The following is a 23,384-nucleotide window of genomic DNA, read 5'->3' on the forward strand; positions in this document are numbered from 1 at the left end:
AATGTACCACTCTACCCCAGAATAGACAGAGAATCTTTCACGAGTTCAATCTCCCTCTTATTTAAGAACATACAAAGTAAATTAAAGAGAGATTGCTCTCCATTATTTTTTTCTTGTAGATTTTGAAATAAAGTAGATTAGGGATTCAAAAGGGATTCACAAAGCACTTTAAAAATTCTGTATACACCTTGAGGAATAAATTGTTTTTAGCAAAAGCAAATATAAAGCCAAATAAATTCCAGAATGTAACATGAGTACTAAATTCTCAGCTATAAGAAGACTAGGAATAGTGCCACATTTGTTGTGATCTGTCAAAATTTGATTTATTGACACAAAGACATGCTATTCCCTTCTGCATGTCCTGCCTAAGGTAAAAATGCCTAGGTCTTTCAAAGAGAGGATCCTCTTTCATGAAGGTAAAAAAATTTTGAGTATAAGAACCTTACTTCATATCTTGAAACAGCTTGAGAGTACCTTCCAGGGCAGATGTTCTCCAAAACAAGCCATGACTGTAAATGGCAGAATGGTGGCATAGCTTCCTTCAGCAAGATGTTTTGGATCAGCTCAGTAAGAATAAAAAGAAGTGGTAAATTCTTGGACAGCAAAGGAAAGGGAAACAATATTTTTCAGTGGGAAGAAAGAGGCATAAACGCATTTTCTGAAGGAGCCTTCTTTCAGTTCCTGCTGCTTAAAATTCCTGCTGCTTAAAATTAAAAGGCAATCTCAGCAGGCAAACTGTGCAAGTTGGTCAAACTAGTTCAGTGGGAAAAGCACTGCCTTGAAGTTGCACAGTCGGTGAGACGTTCAAGGCAAGGAAAGCTTCTCCCTGTGGAGAAAGCGAGTGAATTGTCTTGCTGTTTCATGAATAATAGTCATGCCACATAAGAAGGGAAACTTGTTCATACAAGCTACATTTGCACATAAATCAAATTTCAAGACATCTTAAAGAATTTTGTAATAACCTAATCTTGCAACTGAGAAGACATGACTACCTCTTTGTGACTGTGCAAAGGATCTGAGCAGGTGTAACAGCTCATGCTACAGCAAAAAGGAGCCTTATGAACAATAAATTTATTCCTCTGTCTTCTCTCCTATGAGTCAAAATGACATTGATCTATTATAATTAATACTCATATTCAGTGATCTCCAAAACAGCGGTGCTGCAGAGACAGGATAGGAAACACATAGGTAAAATTCAAATAATAAAGGCCATCCAGACCAAACCAATTTAATGGCATCATTCCTCTTATAGGAGGCGAGGGCCAAAATCATACACCATTGTAGAATTGGTACCTGATTACTTTTATGCCTTAACTTATCTGCTTCAAAAATCTCAGTATTTGCATTTTGAATCATTGCTGCATACATTGCTAACACTTTGGACCCAAATTTTACTTACTTTTTTCTTGTGCCCTTCATGCTTATATACAGCTATGTATTACAACTGATTTTTTTTAAAATTATTTTATTTTTTTTCCTGCTTCTTAAAGCAAATATCCTGAAATATTTTAGCAAAAATCTTATCATTTTAAAGCCATTTTGAACATAAGGCCACAGTCTAAAGTGCATTGTTGCCTTAAAGAATCGCTTGGGAGCCAAAAAATTACTCACCAGGCACCAGCAGAGATAAGGTAGAGAGCAGTTTTAACAGAAGGCCTTCAAACCATGGGGGCACAGACGCACGTGCACGCCATGCGTCCGGGGAGCTCCACAATTTAAGGCACAGTCCATCCAATCCCAGATCTATCCACCCCCCAGTTCTGCCCCTGGCATGCTCCTCTGGAAATTGAGTCAGGGGCCTCTAAGACTCCCCCTTCCTCATCTTCCTCTTTGTCACAGCACGTCCAGTCCTTGGAGCCCGTCCAAGGTTCCGGGTTTTGAAGGTTGCTTTGTCTGTTGGTGTATCTTGTTGTTCAAGTCAGGGTGCAAATGTTCTTCAACAGAATGAAGGCCTACCTTCAGGGAAGTCTAAACAAGCTAAAGGAATTTAGAAAGTTCAATATGAAATGGGGAAAAGGGTTTGGGTAAGTGGAAACTACTGTGCTAAAGTGTAAGGGATTATACAGCTACATTAAATCTACATTTACTACACAACTACTTCTAAAATCTACAAAAAGCTTAAAATCCAAAAAATCCATAGGCATCACAGTAAGAACAACGGAGCATCTTTGCAGCTCCAAAATTAAAATTAAAAATGTATCCAAATTTGAATACCTTTAACTTGTTAGGCTTTTAAATATATACTAAGGTGCTTAAGCATAAAGTCTGTTTTTCAGAGATAACAAGTACCTGCAGTTCACCCTGCAGTCACGTGGTTTTGAGGAAAATATAAATTATATCCATGTGAAGTTCTTAAAGGCTGAGAATTTCTTTTGCAGGCTTCATTCAGAAACAATACCAGGAGCTGGTGCTACAGAATATCCAAGAGTCCAACATAAGAACCATCTTGGTAAACAAGAAAGAGGAAAAGTACTTTCATGAAGCTGCTTCACAGATCAGCAAGTTCTCTAATAAGAAGGCTAGTAAATGTGCTTTGGAAGGAGTACAAGTTGATAAATCTCCCTTGCTATGCTTTCTGTCGATTAATATGATAAGATATATTTTACTTAAAATTAGGATTGTCTGAAGCTCAGTGGATTTAATTATTTGCAATTATCCAGTTGTTGTCAGTATGTGGCCATTTTATGACAGTGGTATCTACTGTGTGGGTCAGGTTCAACTGTACATCTTTTCAAACACAGAATTAATGTACTATTGATGAAACCATTACTAGAACCAAATTAAAGTCTGGGCTGATGTATTGGTCCATGGGGTGCTGTCAGACATGAAAGGAGTAATTAGTATTCATTACTTCATACTCTGCAACATTCCAATTATTAATGAACTTCAACTGCTGGACTGCACCATATCTATCACAAATATCTTTCTAGTCTTTCTTTATTAGGAAAAAAAATTCAAAGTACCCGACACAACTACTAAAACAAACAAATGACAGAAATGAATCCAGAATGAGGAAAACTCTGCATATTTGGTAATAAAGGGGTATATATGTTACTAGTATCCCACAAAGGAGACCTGTGCATCTTCAGTGAGGCACAGAATGCTAGGTCATGTAATGCTGCCTAAAATATTCAGCAGAAGGACCTATTTTTAATAGATTCATATATTTGCATTTGTATCTATGTGCACAACTCTCTTGTGCTACATGGAAACCTTTGCTAAGGCAAAACTATATTGCTGTGACCCTTGTCCTTTTCAATTAAATTTATTTCTATTTCTATTCCCTCTCTCTTGCCTTAAAATCTTTTAGCCTGTGGAATTTCTGATCTCTCTTTTTGATCAGTATAATTCTAATTTTTGGTAGAGTTTCTTCACCATGGATTATAAAGCAACCTGTATGCTCTTACTCTGAAATATTTCAAATACCACTATAGAAAAATGTAACAAAGAGGGATCACTTCAAGGTCTCACAGTGCAGAGCAAGAGTGCATCTTCCAGGAGTTTCATGTATGCAAGGAGATTTGAACTGTTTCGTACTACCTAGATTTTCTCTGCAGTCACCAATGCATGAAGTATGGGAGAAAGAAGGGAGAGAAAGCTTGGGCAATTTGTCCATAACTAGATACTATTTTTATTTATCCTTTTTTACGTATTTTCTCTTTTGACAATCTGAAACTGTGCAAGCACTCTAAAGACTCTGAGTAGCATTTGAGACCCATTCAGAAATGCTTCAGGATTATCTTTGACTTTATATTAGAATAAACACCACATTTTTCAACACAAAAAATCTAACTTGTTGATGTGTTGTTTGCAAACAAGACTATAAGAGTCTTTCAGAAAAAAATAAATTCATATTTGAACATAAACAATAGCATAGCATTTCAGTTCATCAGATGAAACATTTGATGAGGTTACCAAGTGTACTCTCATGCAACCACAAAGCAACATTATTATTTAGGTTGACAGCTGCATAGAAGACTCAAAAATCACATTGGAGGTTTCTGTGAAAAGTGATGGAAGACATTACAGACTGAAATTCTCTTGCACCGAGTACAAGCTTCTTTATTTTTCCTATTATCATCCTGAAAATGTGTATCTAAAGGTATCTAAATTAGATCTTAGGAAATATTTTTGTTGACATTTTCTGAGTTTGACAATAATTTTTAAAAATCGAGGGGAAAAAAGGGGTATGTGAATGAAAAATGAGATTACAGACACTCCAAAAGGGTCAGAACACAAGGTTACCCTCCCTTGTACCATCTACCACTCCTGCCGCTGCAATGTCAGACCAGAGAAAACAAACTAACTCAGCTTTGAATTTGAATCTCCTACTTGAATGCCCACCTACAAACCTCTGGGGTGGGGCTCACAAGGCTGGCAGAGCTGTATCCCTTTCATTGGGAGGGGGAGATCAGAACAGTCCCTGAACTGGGGTATTTGGAACACTCACATGAGAAATGGGGTATGTGAGTTTTGTTGCTAACAGCCTATGTTTCTAGGTAAAACTGAGGAGACATTAGCACCACCATGACATCTGCCTCAATGGATTTGTGAGCATGATCAACTGGACTGGTTTGATGCATGGAAGACTGGCAATACCAACGTAAGCCATCTTTGGTTTACTCATTTCTGCCCTTCTGCCCTAGGTTCTACCATATTAGTTTTTCCTCAGTAGCTTTACTCGTTTGTTTTGGTTTGGGTTTTTGTTTGTTTGTTTGTTTTTGGTTTTGTTTCTTATTTTTTCTTTTTAAACCAGTTCATTGATTTATTTCATGGGGTGGCCCAAAAAGCAGTTATGGCAATTCACTGCAAAGCAGAGGCATAGTTTTCTTAAGCTGATTTTACAGCTGGAAACCCCTATATTGTTAAATCCAAATCTAACCTGTAATTTCCAATATTTTCCCTTTTGCTACAGATGCCTAACAAGAAAATTAAATACTTTCTTTTCTTTTGAGCCAAACTATAATATTTGCTCGTCCTTGTTTTAATCCTTTTTTGAAGTAAAAAAAAAGTAAAGATTTCCACCTTAGTTTGAGAAACACACATGCCTGTACTGTATTTTGAGTTCAATTTGCAAACTGAGAATTTTGCTATCTAATAAGATGCAGATATAAACATTTTAATATCCACTCATCACCAGTTTTTAGTCATTGCATTTTAAAAAGAAATGTGGGGGGAGCACATATATATTTCATCTTTTGTTATTATTTTTACATTTTATGTTTTTGTGTTACAGCTTTTGGTATATCCTCATCTAAACAATAAATACTTTCTTGAAGGGTTAGAATCTGAATAGCTTGGGAGAATTCTGTTTCCAGAGGCATGGAAAAAGGAGTAGATAAAAATGTAAGGATAAGTAAGCAGACAATACAGCTTCACATAGCAGGGTATTACAGGGTATAAATGGAAAAATCACAATTATTTGTATGGGTTGGAAAAGAATGAAAAACAAATCAAGGCAGGTGAGGGAAAAGAGCTCATCCAAAGCAGATGGGTTAGATGATTAAGATGTATTTAAAAAATCAGGCATTGCTATGAACATTTACTGTGTTGTGTAATTGTGTGTTATATCTCGAATTTAGTACAATAAACTTTGAAATGGAGCATTATCTCCCTAAATCTAAGTAAAGATAAGAAAATATATGAACAGATCAATTACATGCTAGTGCTATCAACTTACATATAATTCAGTAATATTTTGCCTTGGATGCTGCACAGTGGGTTGAATCTTTCCCTCTGTGAGGTGCACATGCTGTGTTCTGCTGACTAAAGTGTACAGGATAAGTAAGGTCATATCATCCGGCCTTACATCTTAACGATTGAAAAAGTAATTTACCCTTCAAAAGAAGTGCACCTCAACCTCCACTTTCTTTCCAACCTCCACTTTATATCCTCCCCAACACTTGCAAATAGCAAGTTTCCTTTTGAGTAACTTTTTAAATGGAAAATGATGCTATGGATAAATAAGCAGAGTGTTGCAATATTTCAAGTCTTTAGGTAAGTGCATTCCAACAAACACTAATCCCTTACAAAAATTAGGGGAACTTGAGGGCAGTAAACATGAAAACCAATTCTTCAGCGCGCACATACCCTTTCTGTCCTAGACGTATGACTTAAGGTCAGCTCCGCATGTATTCTTTATCCATTTAATTCCCTGTTGCTGGGGATCCATCATCAGAGGTCAGCACTCGCAGTTTCTTAGAGAAGTGGCATTTTCTGTTGGCATCCTATCACCAGGCAGTCTCTCCTTACTCCATGCTGCAATTGTAGCATCATCCGTCAATGTGGCAATTGGGTCCAGGCCCTCCATCACAGGAAAAGGAACCTTCTTGAATCAGAGTGGAATATAATCATCCAGCAAGGTTACCAAGTAGCAAGACATGACTCAGTGCAATGCACAAGAAAATTGGGTTGATATAATTAAAGTAAGGCAGAAAAGTAAGGAGGATCCCTGTGGAGTTTCAAATGCAAAAGAATATTCTAGGAAATGTGATGAGAAGCAGTTTATCATATTTATAACAGATTCAAAAAACCGCGTTTTCTCTTAAGATATTCACTTCATAAAAATATTTATAGTTCAATAATATTAAAAAACCACTGTATATTATAAATTTCAGTGTATCCTGATAGTGCAAATTCAATACTTATGTATGCTCTCAAGCAGCTATTTCTGGAACATAAATCAGTATTTATCCACACAAAAATTATAAAAACAGGATTCCCAAGGCATCTTATTAATATAGTTCAGCTATGCTCAAAGAGAATGGGATGATCTCTGAGGGCAGAGGTAGCCCTGGAGCTCCCTGTGGGGTGCCAGCAATGCTCTTGTGTGAGTGCCTGTTCACTAAGAAGGAAGCTGTGATAGAGCAGCCATCAGACAGCGATGCTTGTTGGATGCTACACTGTCACAGACGTTTACAAGGAGATGAAATCAAAAAGAAATGGACCATCTGAAATCAGTGCTTACCAAACAGGTATGGGTGGGAAGGGAAACGCCTAATGGAGAGTAAGAGAGAGTCAATAACTAGGTTGGAAAAAACAAAAGTGGCTCGTGGAAGCATAATAGAAGCTCTATACCAGATACCTGGAATTGATCTTTTACTTGCTAAAGCAAAGGGCAAACCCCCACCAATTCCTTCATGGTGTTATCCCAGACTTCCTTATTTGTGGGTTTTGGATTGAATTCAAAACGTATAAATAAAGGAAAACATCATCAGTATTAAGCCTGAACAATCTTCTATCCCATTCAGAAGTGTCTTAAAAAGTCTTCCATCAAAATTTTCCTCCTCTCTGGACATGTCTAGTCCTCAGACTAGAGCTCCAGACTAGACTGGAGCATCTTTTAAAAAAGTACACATTGAAACAAAATAATCCATGTGTATGGGCGGTCATTTAAATTAAAAGCATTACATATATTTAATTTGAGCCAAAACTGCACAATTATTAGTAATAAGAATGGCACCACACCTCTAGTGCAGTTTCTGTGGCACAATGTCATATTATTACAAAATGCATACCACCTTAAATTGTGGTATTAAAAAAACCCTTGATTCTATTCCCTGAGCCCCAAATAAACCTAACTTTTGATGAATTTGCTGAAAATATAGGAACAAAAGTCCCAACAGGCACACACTGCCCTCTGCAAGCATGCAACATATCTATCTTCCATGTGTAATTCATTCATCTAAATATATCAAAAGACTGAAAACATGATTTGTTTTATCTCTGGACTGTAGGGCAAGTAATACAATCATTTCTATGAGCTGAAATACTTCCTTGTGAAAAACACTAGCACTGGGGTGTTATCAGGGTTCCTAATATTAATGCAAGGAAAATATTTTAACATATAGATACATCTATTGTCACTGTATCTGCACAAAGCTGATACTTCATGGCATAGAACAACTTGATGTTCCTTCTATACATGACTATTAATAAACAATATGGAAATATAGGCAACACAGTGAATATAGGAAACAAGTAGGAAGAGGTGATGAGCATTTGCAGCAGCAAGGAAGAAAGGAATAGTCCAAAGCTTCACATGTAACGAGAAAGAAAGCTTTGCAAAGACAACCCTAAGGATTAGAACATCCATGCATTTACTGAGTACTATCAGTTTCTCCTGTGTACAGAAAAATGGGAATTATCATAACTACATGCTCTTTCTGGACCTGAAAAGCTAAGCAGAATAGGTCTCTCTGTACAGGTCTATCACTTTTTATAACTTTCACTGTTACAAAGCTGTCATAAAGAGCAGACTTCAGCATTGAGAACTGGAAAGGGTAGGGATTTTTCTTTTTGCCCAAGAGAACCTCTCTCTCTCTCATGCCACTCAGAATATACCTGTAATCTAAAGAAAGTATGTGTGTGCACGTGCATATATATATATATGTACATACATATATATATACACATATATATATTAGTGCATATATATACATATATGTGCATATATACATATACTGAAAACAAATACCAGATCTGTACTTCAAATTTTTGAAAGATAGCAACTTTAACAAAGCAGGCTCCTGAGACTCCCATTTTGTCCAGTAAATTTTACTTTTTTCTGCCTTTAGAAAAGGAATAGAGAAATGCCCCGTCAGTTACTCTTTTGAGAAGGGTCCAAAATAAAAACACAAGTGCTGCTAGTAAGTAAGATACCACGACATAAAGTTTTCTTTTTTGCTTTGAGGTTTCCAACGGACTAACTCAAATACATGTTTTTCAGACTTCAAAGCAAAATTGGAAAACATTATCTCCTGAGCAACATGGAAGTGACAGAATGTTTAATGTTAATCTCCACATTAAAAAGTTGAAGCATAAAAAATACAGCAGGAGAAGTACTCTGTCAGCAAGAGATACACTTCCAAAGATTGCAAATGCTGGAAGCAATACATACTTTCTCGTGGTGATTTGAAACTTTCGAGGCTGAAAACAATAGGATAGAACTCTTCATCAAACATTCTATCTACAGACTTTTTTCAGTAATCAGTTTTGTCTAGATCAGATACAGTGGTGGGCACACTGCAATATAGGCAACATCTGGTATATTACTGCCAGTGCAAGGATTTCCAGCAACATTCAGAAAAGGCAAAAGAAAAAAAAAAGAAAAAGCTGTTTTGACCTCAATAAAGATGTAAATTCTATCTTTTTTTCTCACACTTTTTTTTCCAAGGGAAGGACCAAGGCAGTAGAGTTGGTGTCCCTGCCCATGGCAGGGGGGATGTAACTTAGATAATCTTTAGGATCCCTTCAAACCCAAATCATTCTATGAAGACTTGCAGGATTTTTTACTCTTATTTATCTGCCTTCTTTTACCTAATAGCTCCAGATGTTTTACTCAGTTAAGGCTGCAATGATTTGAAATTATAACAGGAGGGAAGATGAGGGTGGCCAAACACACAGGTCGCCCAGAGAGGTTGTAGAATTTCCATGGTGCTGGACAACCTGGTTTAACAAATCCAGTTTGGGCAGTGGGAGTGGATTATCTCAGAAGGTTCCTTCCAGTTGCAATGATAGTATCAAAGTTCTTCATATATTTTTTTCCCTACAGAGAAACCCAATTTCCCTTGTGCACTCTGCAGAGGTTATCTTAACCACACTTACCCTGGAATATTTTGTATGAATAGTCAGGAATGGTCTCAAATATTGATGATTTCTTATAAGTAGCTATGTGGAAAGCTGTCATTTTATTCCAGTTATGTTATAAAGACAGCCCGCCATCTATTTAAAATGTCAAAATGGTGGCTAAAGGATTTCAGAAAAATACATCTTCTTTAAAGAAAGTTAATGTTAAAGACAAGAATCATCTCTTTTTCAACTGGGATGTGTGCCATGACATAAAACCCAAACTAGCAGTATTTGGCACATTAACCTTTGATTGTTCTGTGTATGCAATTCCCAGCAAAGGAATGAATGTATGCATGAATGCATGTTCAAATGGCTTCAGCATGGAAAGGAAGGTAAAAATTGATCATCCATTAGAGTCATCTTCAAACTGATAAAATTCTAGATGTAAAATTTGAATAGACTGCCATAACATCTCTTCTTTGTTTGTCTTGTTTGAAATACTTCAGATAAAATAGTTTCACAATTTATTCACTTCAATCAGGGAAACCTCAGGAAATCATTCTCCAGTGAGTAGAGGAACTGAAGCAAAGCAAGGGCCAGGATGAAAGAAGGAAAGCACTTTATAAGGACTGTTCTTTACCCATAAAGACATTTGTCTGTATGTCCATACAGACATTTGTTTTTCAGAGCAATGACAGTAATCAAATAATATTTTTCCAGTCCTTTATATGATGCAATAAAATATCGATGAAAATCTCTGAATAGGATGTATCCTCCATACTTCATATAATTTTGTGTTAAATGTTTGCTTTTTGTTGGTGTCAGCTCCCTAAGAGCTTAAATAATACTCTTAGATGTGCTTGTTCTTGAAAGCTGTACAAATTAGAAAATCAAATAACAACTCACTCTCATTTAAAATATAATTTTCTATGTGTATGCAAACAAAGTAACCAACTAATTGTTAAATTTTTTATTCATTAAGTATTTTCCATTGATATTTTTCAGAAAAATCAGAAATATTTACTGAAATGGTTAAACATCCTACCTTGTGAAGACAGACACAGAATTCTATGATCACAGAAGACTCAGACTCTTTTGTTATAAAAGAGGAATATAAAGTAGCCACTAAGAAAAAAGAAGTATCTTTAATCAAAGTATGTGGTTAAAAGAGCTATCATGTAAATGTTTCACAGTGTAAACACAGGAACTTGGTGTGTGAAGGCCTCCTAAACCCCAATTCCATTCATAAAAGATGCCCAACAAATTACATGTAAAGGACCATTCCTGTTGAAGGCTCTAACAGCAACCTTTGCAATATAGGAGTTTTGTTTTGAAGTGCTTTAGACATCCATTTTTGCCTTACAGAAGTTATTGGATTTTTCTTTAAATCATTAACTGAAGGCAACAAGACAATAAATCCATTAATTTACAAGAGGGCTTTTTGATTTATCCATTCTCTCTTCTTGTTGTCACTAACTGGTAAGTCATAAACAATAAAGAGCACCCACCTCATTCTCCAAAATAGCTTTGAAATTTGAAGATTTACTAAACATAGAATGATTGTCTATTTAAATCTTCAGTAATTTTACCATACCAGCCAAGCACCATAAATCACTAGTGACATTGGCTAACAAGAGTTTAAGAGTTGGAACATGCAGTGTAATAAATTTCCAGACAGTTAAAAATCACTATAATTTTATTCTAATGCATTATAGATTGCCTGTAATGTCATCCTGGCCGGGGTGACCCATTTCTAATTTTGAACAGCTGTTCAGCTCGGGAGTTAGTTAATGATTAAATATAAATTGCCTGATTTATTAGTCTGAATGGCTGAGCTTCCAGGTCAATGCTATATAGACAAAATCATCAGTCTTGATGCTTTTCAGAAGTTAACTGTCTCCTCTTCTAGTCAAAAAGAATTTACTCTCAGAGGAAAAGGCTTGACATTCTCAATTAATCCTTTAAAATATTTTCCCCCTTAATTTACAAAATAAAATCACTAATAAAACTTCAGATTTTGGAGATAAACTTCTTTCAACAATGTGTAAATCTTCAAATCCAGGACCTGGAGACTAGCTGTGGGTGAAGGCCATTGACTTCCACAGAGCTTCCAGAGGATTTGGAGGTCTGCAAGGTCAGACCAATAGGGACCGTCTCAGGTGTACTGGGGCAAACAAAAGTTTTCATGTGCAGATCATACATCACCTTCACTGTTTTTCTCCCAAAGAAAAGATTATTTATATATTTTACATTTCTAGCATATTAATTTCAAAATCAGGTAAAAAAATTGATCTGCATTGGGTTTTTTGGATAGCTTTATACTCTTTCAATAATTTTTTCCAAACTGATTTAATCTTGATTTCTAGCCTCTGCTGAGAGATTTGCAGAAACAAAGATATTCACACTCTGAAATTAGAAAGCAAGGTCACAAGGATTTTAAGAAATCCAACTTAAAATATTTGTTCAGACTGCCTTGGGAACTCACACAGTAGTGTGGATATTCTTTGTATTTTCTATTTCCTGTCATATACACTTATTTGTCAAAAAGGACATTAAAATTCTAGATGTTGAATTGAGACAGCATCATTTCTGTAAAGACCTAAGAGAGACTGCTCAGCAATGGTGGCAATGCTGAGGTTGACTTGAATGGTTACTGGCTGTTAAACAGGCACGTGTTAGCTTTAATGATGTTTGTCTGCAAATAAAGCTAATAACCACACCGAAATATATATAATTTTAACATAAATACATTTCATTCTTATTTCAAAATTAATAGTTTCTGTAAAAGAGAAAAAACCCAGAAGCAATCAGCAAATAATATCTGACTGGTGCCTTCCACTTATTTGCAATCTAAAGTGCAATAGGGGCAGATGCAGGGCAACTCCATCCTGACCTAGAGGATTATTCAGTCTTTCTGCTCATTAACTAGAAGCTGCCCAGGCTGTCACAATGTGTTGTTCACAGTTGTATATAAATGTAGTGACTTAGTTACCAAGATTTCTCTCTAGCAATCATGCCAAAATCAGTTTCTCAGCGATACTTGATTTTTAGGAGATAAAATTATGGTACAGCACATTTTACTTCTCAGGATTTTGTTGTGAGTTTATTTGTGGTTTGGGGTTGTTTGGTTGGGTCTTTTTTAAAAATTTAAATGATTTCCAATAAGGGTCACCTTGTCACCTTTCTCATCCCCCTCCTGCCTTGCACTCCCCCAGCCTTTTTCCTCACACAGTCTTCAAAAATTTAAGTTTAACCTCATGCTCAACAGAACATTCCAACTATTTGAAAACTCACACTAGGATGAACATTCAGGCAAAATCTTTTTACATCAAGTCAGTTGACCAACCTGCTGGCTAGCTCAGTAATTTTTTTGTTCAGTTCACATCATCTTGACATCGGACTTTGTCTTCAACTGCTTTGTCGAGTGGAAAAGGGATGGGTAAATAGTATAGCCTAAAGCTTTTTTTTGGGGGGGGTTTCTTTTTTTTAATTATTATTATTTTTATTTTAAATAATATATTTTAATGACAATAGTTGTAGATAGTACCTTTAAGTCTGAAGGATGCAAACTTTAGAGGAAAGGTTTTGCTATTCTGTGTTCTTTCTGCAGCTCCTGGCACAATACTCTAACAACAATTTAGGTCAAAACAATGCAAGAACAGAATTATTATTTTCATTTTGTATATAGGCATGGTGACATAGGATGATTTAGCAATTTGTTCATGGGCAGACAGAATGGCTAGTGGCAGAAAACAGGCAGATCTCCTGCATGCTGATCTGCACTTTGGCCAAAGACCTTTTACAACACTTCTACGCACCCTGATCAGAAGGCAGCAACATGCCCCTGATTTGCTTTCAGGGGTTTCATACTGCATATACCTCAATGCAAGTTGCCTCAAACTGTTTTATTTCTGTAGAGTAACCACATAGCTAACAACAGGTAGTTCCACTTTAGGACAAAATTTTCCTGTTTCAGGTTTAATGAAAGAACTCCAACAGCCGTAAGGAGTGCATACCTCCACAAAAGCTGGGTGATTTTGCAGGATCAAAGATTTAGATCTCTTCTGCCATGTTTGGTGCTTGAATTGGTGGTGTGCAACCAGGAAATTAAAAAATTATTTATAAATTAAAAATAAGAAGTGAATTGGCAAAGGGGGAAAGCTGCACCTTACAAATTAATACAGAAGGCTGACTTGATTTCTTTAGGGATAATAAAGCAGCCAATCCACTTTTTAATGGTGATGGATCTCAAACTGAGAGACTAATGAGGACTTATACTCAATAAGGGCATCTCACAGAGTTGGGCTGTAAGTAAAATTTCATCAGTCTAGCATTCAAAGCATAAGAAGAATGAACACAGTAACAGCTCTCTACCCTTTTTTAAGAGAGACTTATTTCTAGACATCTCAAGTTTGCCTGCATGATAACATAGATCTGACGATTGTTCAAGTACATTCATCCATCAAAGGCTCAGGTAGTAAAGATGAGAAAGTGAGACAAACAGCAAGGAATGCCCCAACATCTCTGTGGGATTTGGTTTTTTGATACATAATAGTCTCCTCTATCAGAGTACTGCTTATCCTATGATTTTAGAATAGGAAAATTGTCACTACAAAAGACACCATTCCCTTTTGTTACTTTTTCATATCATGTAACATAAATAAGTCTTGCAATAGCAGAATTACATATTGCATTTTATATCCCAGCACTCCAAATTCTATGGGATAAATCACATATTTCAAAAACGCTTGTCATTGAGAAAGTCAGTGCCAGGGAACTATGCTCCACAAATCACAGCAGAGAGGCATTACTCTCCATAGCTAGTCTGCTGGACAGTGCCCTTGTATAATCCTTTTCAGGCACAGTGTATGTTAAATTCTCTCATATATTAATATCAATGACTGTAATGATAAATAATACAAATTGCACCACATCCACAAAAAGGATGAACTTGTCCCAACTTTTTAGCCTTAACACTACTAAACTTTACTTCTCTTATTTTTTTTTTTTTGCATAGTCTAGGTATACTTATTGTAATACACATGTGAATATAAAATCATAATTCTCACAAATATTTTTATCAGATAACTAGTCTCATGAAGAATGGAAATCTGATATATTTTCACTCAAAATCTTATAAAACAATTTTGAAGACATAAATTATAAATTATAAAATAATTGTGAAGAAACAATCTTTTTTCCTATTTCCTAACCATATTTTCATTCAATTTACTGTAAATATATAGCAATTGTTGGACTTTATGGTATATTAAAACTTTAACATGCGAGAAAGGATTAGTAGGCATGATCTCCCACAGAGTATCTTTGATCATCTTTAAAACTTTTAAAATGTTTAAAATTACATACTGTACTGGTACCAGCCTGTGTATACTTGCCATTAAATAAAATTACTGTAACAATATTTATTATAATGTTGCCCATAGAACCATAGAATAATTTTGGTCAGAAAAGACCTTAAGATCATTGAGTTAACCCAGCACTGCCAAGCCCACCACTAAACCATGTCCCTAAGTGCAACATCTACATGTCTTTTAAATATCTCCAGGGATGGTGATTCATCCTGGGCACCCTGTTCTAGTTTTTCAGAACCCTTTTTGGTGAAGAAAGTTTTCCTAATATGCAGTCTAATCATTCTCTGACACAACATGAGGCCATTTGCTCTTGTCCTATTGCTTGTTACTTGGGAGAAGAGACCGACTCCCACCTCACTACACCCTCCGTTCAGATAGACAGCAAGAAGGTCCCTCGTGAGTCTCCTTTTCTCCAGGTTAAACACCCCCAGCTCCCTCAGGTGCTCCTCATATGACTTCTGATTCAGACCCTTCACCAGCTTTGTTGCCCTTCTGTGGATACTCTCCAGTACCTCAATGTCTTTCTTGTTGTGAGGAGCCCAAAACCGAATACAGGATGTGAGATGCAGCCTTACCAGTGCTGAGTACAGGGGGGCAATTGCTACTTTGATCCTGCTGGTCACACTATTTCTGATACAGGTCAGGATACCATTTGCCTTCTTGGCCACCTGCTGGCTCATGTTCAGACTGCTGTCAATCTGTATCCCCAGGTCCTTTTCCATCAGGCAGATTTCCAGTCATACTGCCCCAAGCCTGTAGTGTTGCATAAGTTTGTTGTGACCCAATAGGTTCCAAGTGCAGGGCCCAGCACCTGGCTTTTCTGAATCTCATACGTTAGGCCACAGCTCATCGATCCGGCCTCTCCAGATGCCTCTGCAGAGGCTTCCTACTCTCCAGCAGGTCAACACTCCCTCCTGATTTGGTGTTGTCTGCAAACCGACTGAGGATGCACTCAATTCCCTCATCATTTCTCATTTAAAGATATATTCTGGAACCCATGAAAAGTGAAAGGAGATCAGTTTAACTGTGCTGCCTAGACTGAAGATTTATTATTTATTACTAACTGCTGGACCAATTATCATCACTGAGAATTGCTGGCCACAAAAACTTCCATACGAAAAATATGTACAACTCTCCTTCCCTCTCTCTCTTTGCCAACAGAAAGAAGCTGAATTATGAGTCAGGGAGCACAGAGAATCCATGAAAGCAGGACCAGAGGTCACTAATATCTGATGCTCTGCCTTCAAGTTTATTCTTTAGAAAACTGGTAGAGGAAGAGGGAAATAAATGACTGGAAGGGAAAAGGGCAAGAAATGAACTGAAGAAAAGGGGCAACTTCCCACAGACTGGATACAGTCAGCTGACAGCCCAGATAGAGAGATACAGAAGAATGCCCATATAGTGAGAGAGACTTTCCTTTAATATTATGAGAATTCTTGTGTTTATGGACTATGTAAGCACACAGCTCAAATAAGGAAAAAAGAGCTTTCTACAGGCTGATGGGTACACAGGATTATCAGCAGCTAAGGTAAATAAAATCTAGGTAGTTGTTGCTAAGAAGTGCCTGCATGGTTCTTTTTTTTTTTCCCCAGAAAAAAATACATGTTTGCCTTCCCTTTATACTAATTTAACAGACTTCCTTACACAGTGAATCTCACCTTTAAAAGTCGGCCTGACACAAGCCAGCTGGAACAGGTTGCATAGGGCAGGGGTGCACATTACCAAATACTGAATGAAGAATTAAATGAAGCAGATCGAGAAGTACCATGGTTGAAAAAATGGAGCTGCTGAACTTTGCTAGATGTGAAACTCTCCAGAAAAATCAAAGAATACGGATGGATATGTATACAGCATTTCATTCTAACTTTAAAAATGGATGACAGCAAAATGTCAATTTTTCATGATGAATTTGCATATTTTTATCAGCTCATTTTGGTTAATGCTACTGCTGTACATTACATTCCTCCCCATGAAACATCACATTGTACATCATGTTCTTTAGCATATGGATTAATACAAGTTTTCAGCTGAGGAAGTGGAGCTGATTTTAAATGTAAGGTTGAACAGTGCAGTACAGGATAATCGAATAGGGATGAAAATCTACAGACAAATTTATTCACTGTTGACCATGTTGTGCATGTTTAGATGGAGAAAAAGGCTGAGCCCAGAAAGCAAAGTGGAGACTGTGAAATGCCAGCTGTAACTACGTTTAAAACAAAAGTGTTTGCTTTCACGGAGTTAATGAGTGTCAACTCTGTTAAAAAGCAAAATGCAAAGACAGGAAAGGATACTGTTCTGTATTCACCAGCCACAGAGTCACAGAATATTCTGAGTTGGAAGGGATCCACAAGGATCATTGAGTCCAACTCCAAAATGAAGGGCCTGTACAGGATCACAGGATCGGACCTGTGACCTTCCCATCACTAGCACCATGCTCTAACCAACTGAGCTAACATTTAGGGCCATCACTGACACTTAGGACCATCAGTCTGCAGAGCTCATTCCATCTACTGAACCCTACTAATGAACTCAGTCTCTCATCATTCTCTAACATTTCACAGGTAGGAAACTGGGCCCTAACCATCAGAGGAAATTCATCTGTCAGTCACAGAATATTCTACAGGTGAAGTGGGTATCACATCCCCAACTGTTATAATTCTTCTATAATAAACTTTCTTCTAAGATTCATAGACTGTTTGAAGTTCTCGTTGCAAGCTCTGGTTTGCAAGCTAACCTGCAATTTATTTTTTTTCCTTCTTGCTGAGAGTCCTGTGGAAACTATCAATGGCTTTTATGAGCATGTGCCTTCATGTTATGCACTACTTACAGATGCTTTGATCATTTCTAGTCTGCCATACAGCTATTAGATAAAATTAAACATGTAATTAAAATTAGCTTACTTCAATCACTTTCAAATATTTTCTTTAAATAACATTTTAAATCCTCTCAGCTAACAAGGAATTACATGGTTTTCATTCCGTAAGTACAATAAATACATAAATCACTGTTAGTTCAAGTGTATGTAAGCTTATGCACAGCATACCCTGTTTGGATATAGCATATGTATAGGTAAGCGGCTTGTGGAAATTAGTAACTTCAATCATCTCACAAATGGAAAAAAAGCATGACACATTAGATAAGCATCCTATTCCTAGCTGGAACTTGCAAGACACTTGAATGAACAATATTTTGCATTGGCCTATGCAAAGAATTGCACTGTAACTGAGGCTTTCAAAGTGAAATAATTAGAGGCTGTATAGTAGAATACTTAAAAATGGTGACTGTATATTCTTCCTGAAAGATAACATGCAATATGTGGGCCCCAAGAAGCAAATATAGAAATGACCAAGAGGAATAATTTGCCTTAAAAAAAAAAATTTTGTCAATAATCTTCAGTAAGGAAATGGTGGATTAAGACAAAATTACGTAAGTGCATAAATTTTTTAAAGGTTTTCATATATAAAAACTGAATCTCTTCTTGGCATCTTCAAAATTCTGGACTAAGTCACAACTCAGTTACAAAAAGCAAGTCAAAAGCAAGTTTTCCTGAATGACATGTATGCAGGAGTTTTTACTATATAACACTCTCTTACCAGTTGCTCTCTTCGGGATCACAAATACATTTTAGCATACATAATATATACACTGCACACACAAGTATTTCCTTTTTATTCTTCCACTGAAGTTCATCTTCTTGCAAAATATTACTTGACAAACTAAATTTCTGTTTTATTTTTGGAATCATAAGATGGTATAGGCTAGAAAGTACTCTCAACTCAATACTGGCCTAACTTCAAAGTTTTCTTTGAATTCTTCACAATCAGCTCCACATCTTCTCTAAGCCACTAATGAATGAAGAGCAATCAAGAAGAAGTCATAAAAAGTTCAAATATATATTATTTTGCATTTATCACTACCAGTGAATTTGACCAACTATAGAGTTATTCATTCAACAATATGAGTTCATAGCTCTGGAGCTTATTATTGTTATGAGTAATATCTACTGGAGAATTGAAAATTACAGCTACAGTTCCTTTAAAAAGTTCATCAGGTGGATCAGTTAGGGTATGAATCAGTTATAAAAATAATATTTTTAATAGGATCCTCCCACCATGTAAACAGAATCCTGGTTGAACATGCAGTGACTAGGAAAAATATTCGTATTAAATGACAGCATGACAACTGTTGGCCTAACACAGGAAACAGATTACTGCAAAGGAATTGCAACTTGTCTGTGGTGCAGAATTCTTCCTACTAAGAACTAGGCATAGTGGAGAGAAAAATCACTACTAACAGCCTTCAGAAAAATTCATGAGGAAAGGAAAGGGGAAGTAAATAAATATAAAAACACAGGATGATTCAAAGTTGGAGGCTGACTGAACTGCAAGGTCAACTAAACCAGGAAAGGCTTCTTTGAGATACTGTCAGTCAAAGAAGAGAGATGTATTAGTGCTCTTCTCATAGGAACACATTAAAAGAATAAAACATTCCATAAGTTTCAGGGGTGACTGCTGTGAATTAAAAATAAGCAAAAAAAAAAATCTCCCCAAAACACCACTAAAAGGCTATTTTTGTCTAAAAGTAAGGGTTTGCACTTAATAAACATACATCAGTAGAGATTTGTGAAATAAAAAAAGAAAAACCATGATTCTTCTGTAAAGCTGTCTTTTAGCATAGATACAAGCTTCCTTAGGGCAGATGCATTTTGACCTGAATGGACAACTCCAAAGTGACACAGCTAAGGCTGTTTCATATGGTAGCCAAATATCTGCTATAAGTGATGATGGGATTTTTGGGATGGAGGTCAGAGGGGTCAGAAGAGGAAGTGAAATGGTAAAAGCCATCTTTGTTTACCCATTAAAACTGCATCAGTAACCCATCAGAACAAGAAAAAAATGGATACTACAACAGCAGGAGAAAAACCAGGAAATTGCTTAAATAAAGAATGAAATTCTCAAATAACCATAACTCACAGGCTTCCAAGAGTTTCCAAAGAAGTGAATCTCAGTCATTCTTTTAAATTGTTAATTCAAGAGAAAACAGTAAGAATAATCCTGACACTACAGATTTGTTCAGCCTTCGTTTATTGCTTGATGTCTTAAATTGTGAGATTTCAGATCTAAATATTACCAACAAAAAAAGTCTTAAGCCAAGTCAAAGTCTTTTAAAACTAAATAATGTCATAGCTTTTGAACCATTTGAAGCTTTCTTTGCTAAGTAACAGTAATTAGCTTGCAGCAGAAACTCCTTCCACCCACAATCTCTGAAGATACTATGTCTTTGTATCAAGAGTGCTTTGTGTTGTGGTTGATCCATTAAATGAATACTTAAACAACAAATAATCTCTCTCAAAAGTTCAATAGCTACTTGATGGTAAGTGTGGTCTTCAATTCAATAATTACCTCACAAGACACTTGTCAGTAAAAGACTAATCAAAGTTTCCAATTCCATGTGCATGTGTGTGCCCATGTGTATATGCATTTGTGGGCCTTTCAAAAAATCAAAGGAGATTTGGTGTTGTTTAATGACAAACATGAGTAGATTTCAAATAAAATTGATAATTTTTTTACTATTTTGTAATTAAATGATAGCATGCTATAATACTAGGATGAATGGAGAAATCCTGTTGCCAGGTGCTCAAGGGAATCGCAAATGATAAACTCTGTCTTACACTCCAGACAGCCAGACTCAGATGGATGTTTCAAGTGAAACATGTACATCTGGAGAATATTTCCCAACTGTTGCATCATGATGACAATTGAAAAGCCCTAGACAGCTACATCTTTTTTCCCACTTTCTACTAAAAATAAATACATGTGTACATACTGTTAAGCACTGAATACTTCCCACTTTATCAATGGTTGTTGTTACGTGCTCCCCAGAACACTAAGTTGAGCTTACTAAAATGATAAAAAAATTCAGTAAGAGAATTTCCCCCATCAGGGCCAGTTCAAGAGAGGAACTGATATATACATACCTCACTGAATTTTACTATATTGATGACCCTGGCACAGAGACCAGCTGCTGCAAAGGATTTTGTACGAACATAATTTGGGTTGAAATCTGGATCCTTCAAGCAATGTTCCTTGATGACTTTCAGACAATTCTGAGGAATATGCTCAGATCCTTCTAGAAGTTATCCTAAGGCATGTGGAGGACAGGGAGGTGATTCGAGACAGCCTGCATGGCTTCACCAAGGGCAAGTCTTGCCTGACCAAATTAATGGCCTTCTGTGAAGGAGTGACTACATCAGTGGACAAAGGAAGAGCTGTGGATGTTGTCTATCTGGACTTCTGTAAGGCCTTGGATTCAGTTCTCCATGTTCTTCTCTCTAATATGGGGAGATGTGGGTTTGACGACTGGACTGTCCAGTGGTTAAGGAATTGGTGGGGTGGTCACATCCGGAGAGTTGTGGTCAATGGACTCAATGTCTGGACAAGTGGTGTCCTTCAGGGGTTTCATATCTTCATCAGTGACAGACGGTGGGATTGATTGCACTCTCAGCAAATTTGCAGATGACACCAAGGTCAGTGGTGTGACTGATATGCCTGAGGAATGGGATGTTATTTAGTAATGCAGGATAGGAGACAAGGTAGGGTATCTGTACAAAAAAGCTGGGGAATATTAGGCCACTCCGTAGCATATGCCATTGCAGTAGGTAAGCTGCAAGTGTTTCATGATCTGTGTCCTAACGCCAAAGCTGGAACTAAACAAGAAACATATGGCAGAAAGAGAGTGAAGATTTTTACTAAGATTTTGGGAGCCATGAACTTTTTTCCTTGCTTCTCCATTTTTCCCCTTTAAAGGGGATTTGCCTTTAGAAAATCAGAGGAAATACCCAGGAGCCAAAGGTCAGTTCAGTGATGCACTGGAGCTTTCCCTAAACAATAAAACATTCACTCCAGTTTCTGGGTATAGGCAAATATATCAAATTTGTCAAACCATCCTCCATCTTTTGCCAAATTTGCCTCCTTTTAATTCCTCAGTTTCAAGTCTGAAACCATAGGCCTCAACAAGGGAGAGAATGGGAGAAAAGAAAATATCCTATATGAAAACACTGTACTTCCTTAATTTCAGGTTTGGAAAGTAAACAGACACCAGTTAAAAAAGCTTTATCAAAACACTTATTTTGACTTAACAGTGGCTTAGATCAGTGACTTTACATCAGTTATCTTCAGTTTTAAGTGAAACCTGAGTGTCTCCACAACTTTTTGAAACAATTTAATTATCTGTTTAAAAGCGGATTATGATTTCATTGGTACAAATTTATCTCAGAGAGTAACTCTGGGGGGTGTTCTGTATCATTGGTAATTACGTATTCAGAAGATTATCATATTCATTTTTAAAGATACATTGCCTGGGGCTGAAGTCAGTTATATTTGCTTGATTCTTATCCTAGTACCTCATGCTCATCTCACAGGCTCATTTCCTGTCACGTCTTGCTTAAACAAAGTCTAATTACAGAGAAAGAGGATATTACACTGATGAAGTTGTTAATCTTTGGATCAAGCACTATACATTGGCAGTAACAAGCCTCTGTAAGAAGTTAATATCCTTACAAAACGTGTTTCTACAATTGTTGCAGGCATTTTCCATGTACACATTTATTAGATAGGACACACAGAGACACTGTCTGTGGAAATAACAAAGATTAAAAATCAATATGCATTACATTATAAATGACAAGTTACTAATCAAGTTAAATATTTCCTCCATCTCTTGTGATGTAATTTTTAGGATGTCATTACCAATGTATCTTGGTTTGCATCTTAGCCACAACATATTTTTTTAATTAAATTGACACTACATAGTGCACCTAATGTGCCATTTTTTTTAAAATAAACATCTAACATAAGTCACACAAGTTGATTATATTTCTGTCTCTCTTTTTTCCTAATGCTTAGTTCTGCTTTGCTTGTTGATGCCCAAAGAAAATATGCAACAAGATAATTGTTTTTTATGGGAAGAAAAATTAAACAGAACAGGTTGAAGATAAGCTTTAGGACAGTATTGCTCAAATCTACTACCCCTCAAAAAGGGAGGAAGGAGTATGTCATCCCTGTTTCCAGAAGTTTAATCCCCTTCATATCAATACTGCTACAGTACAGAGCTTTTGAATGATGGCTAAATTGTTAGAAAACAGTGTGCCCTTCGCAATCAGACCACGAGTAGAGTGGCTCAAATATACCAAGCAAATAAAGAATGCACTTCAGCTGAGGGAGGTAAACAAAGAAAAGCTCAATCCATCTTTCTTCCTAATCCTCGGCTAGTGTCACTATCACATATATACCTGCTTTGCATGTTTTCTTCCTTTAAAGGAGTAGGTTGTATTTTAGAAGGCAATGGCATATGCAACTTCATCTGTAAACCACTCTGGCAACATTCAGAGCACACAAAAGGTTGGTAAAATGACAGTAGTGTTACTGCTGGCTATTTTAAAAC

General features: G+C 36.5%; 1 protein-coding gene across 1 annotated transcript in view; it reads right to left on the reverse strand.

The window, feature by feature from the left end:
• Positions 1-23,384, reverse strand: part of DNAH11 (dynein axonemal heavy chain 11) — an 80,741-nt gene that overhangs the window by 2,916 nt on the left and 54,441 nt on the right. Inside the window, exon 9 of the mRNA XM_039390928.1 lies at positions 6,091-6,258. Coding sequence (XP_039246862.1) covers positions 6,199-6,258 — 60 coding nt within the window. The 3' untranslated portion in view covers positions 6,091-6,198. The remainder of the gene's footprint in view (positions 1-6,090; positions 6,259-23,384) is intronic.

The sequence above is a fragment of the Pipra filicauda genome, unplaced genomic scaffold, assembly GCF_003945595.2.
Source record: "Pipra filicauda isolate LSUMZ 115617 unplaced genomic scaffold, ASM394559v2 scaffold88_size2543281_pilon, whole genome shotgun sequence".
Classification (NCBI taxonomy): domain Eukaryota; kingdom Metazoa; phylum Chordata; class Aves; order Passeriformes; family Pipridae; genus Pipra; species Pipra filicauda.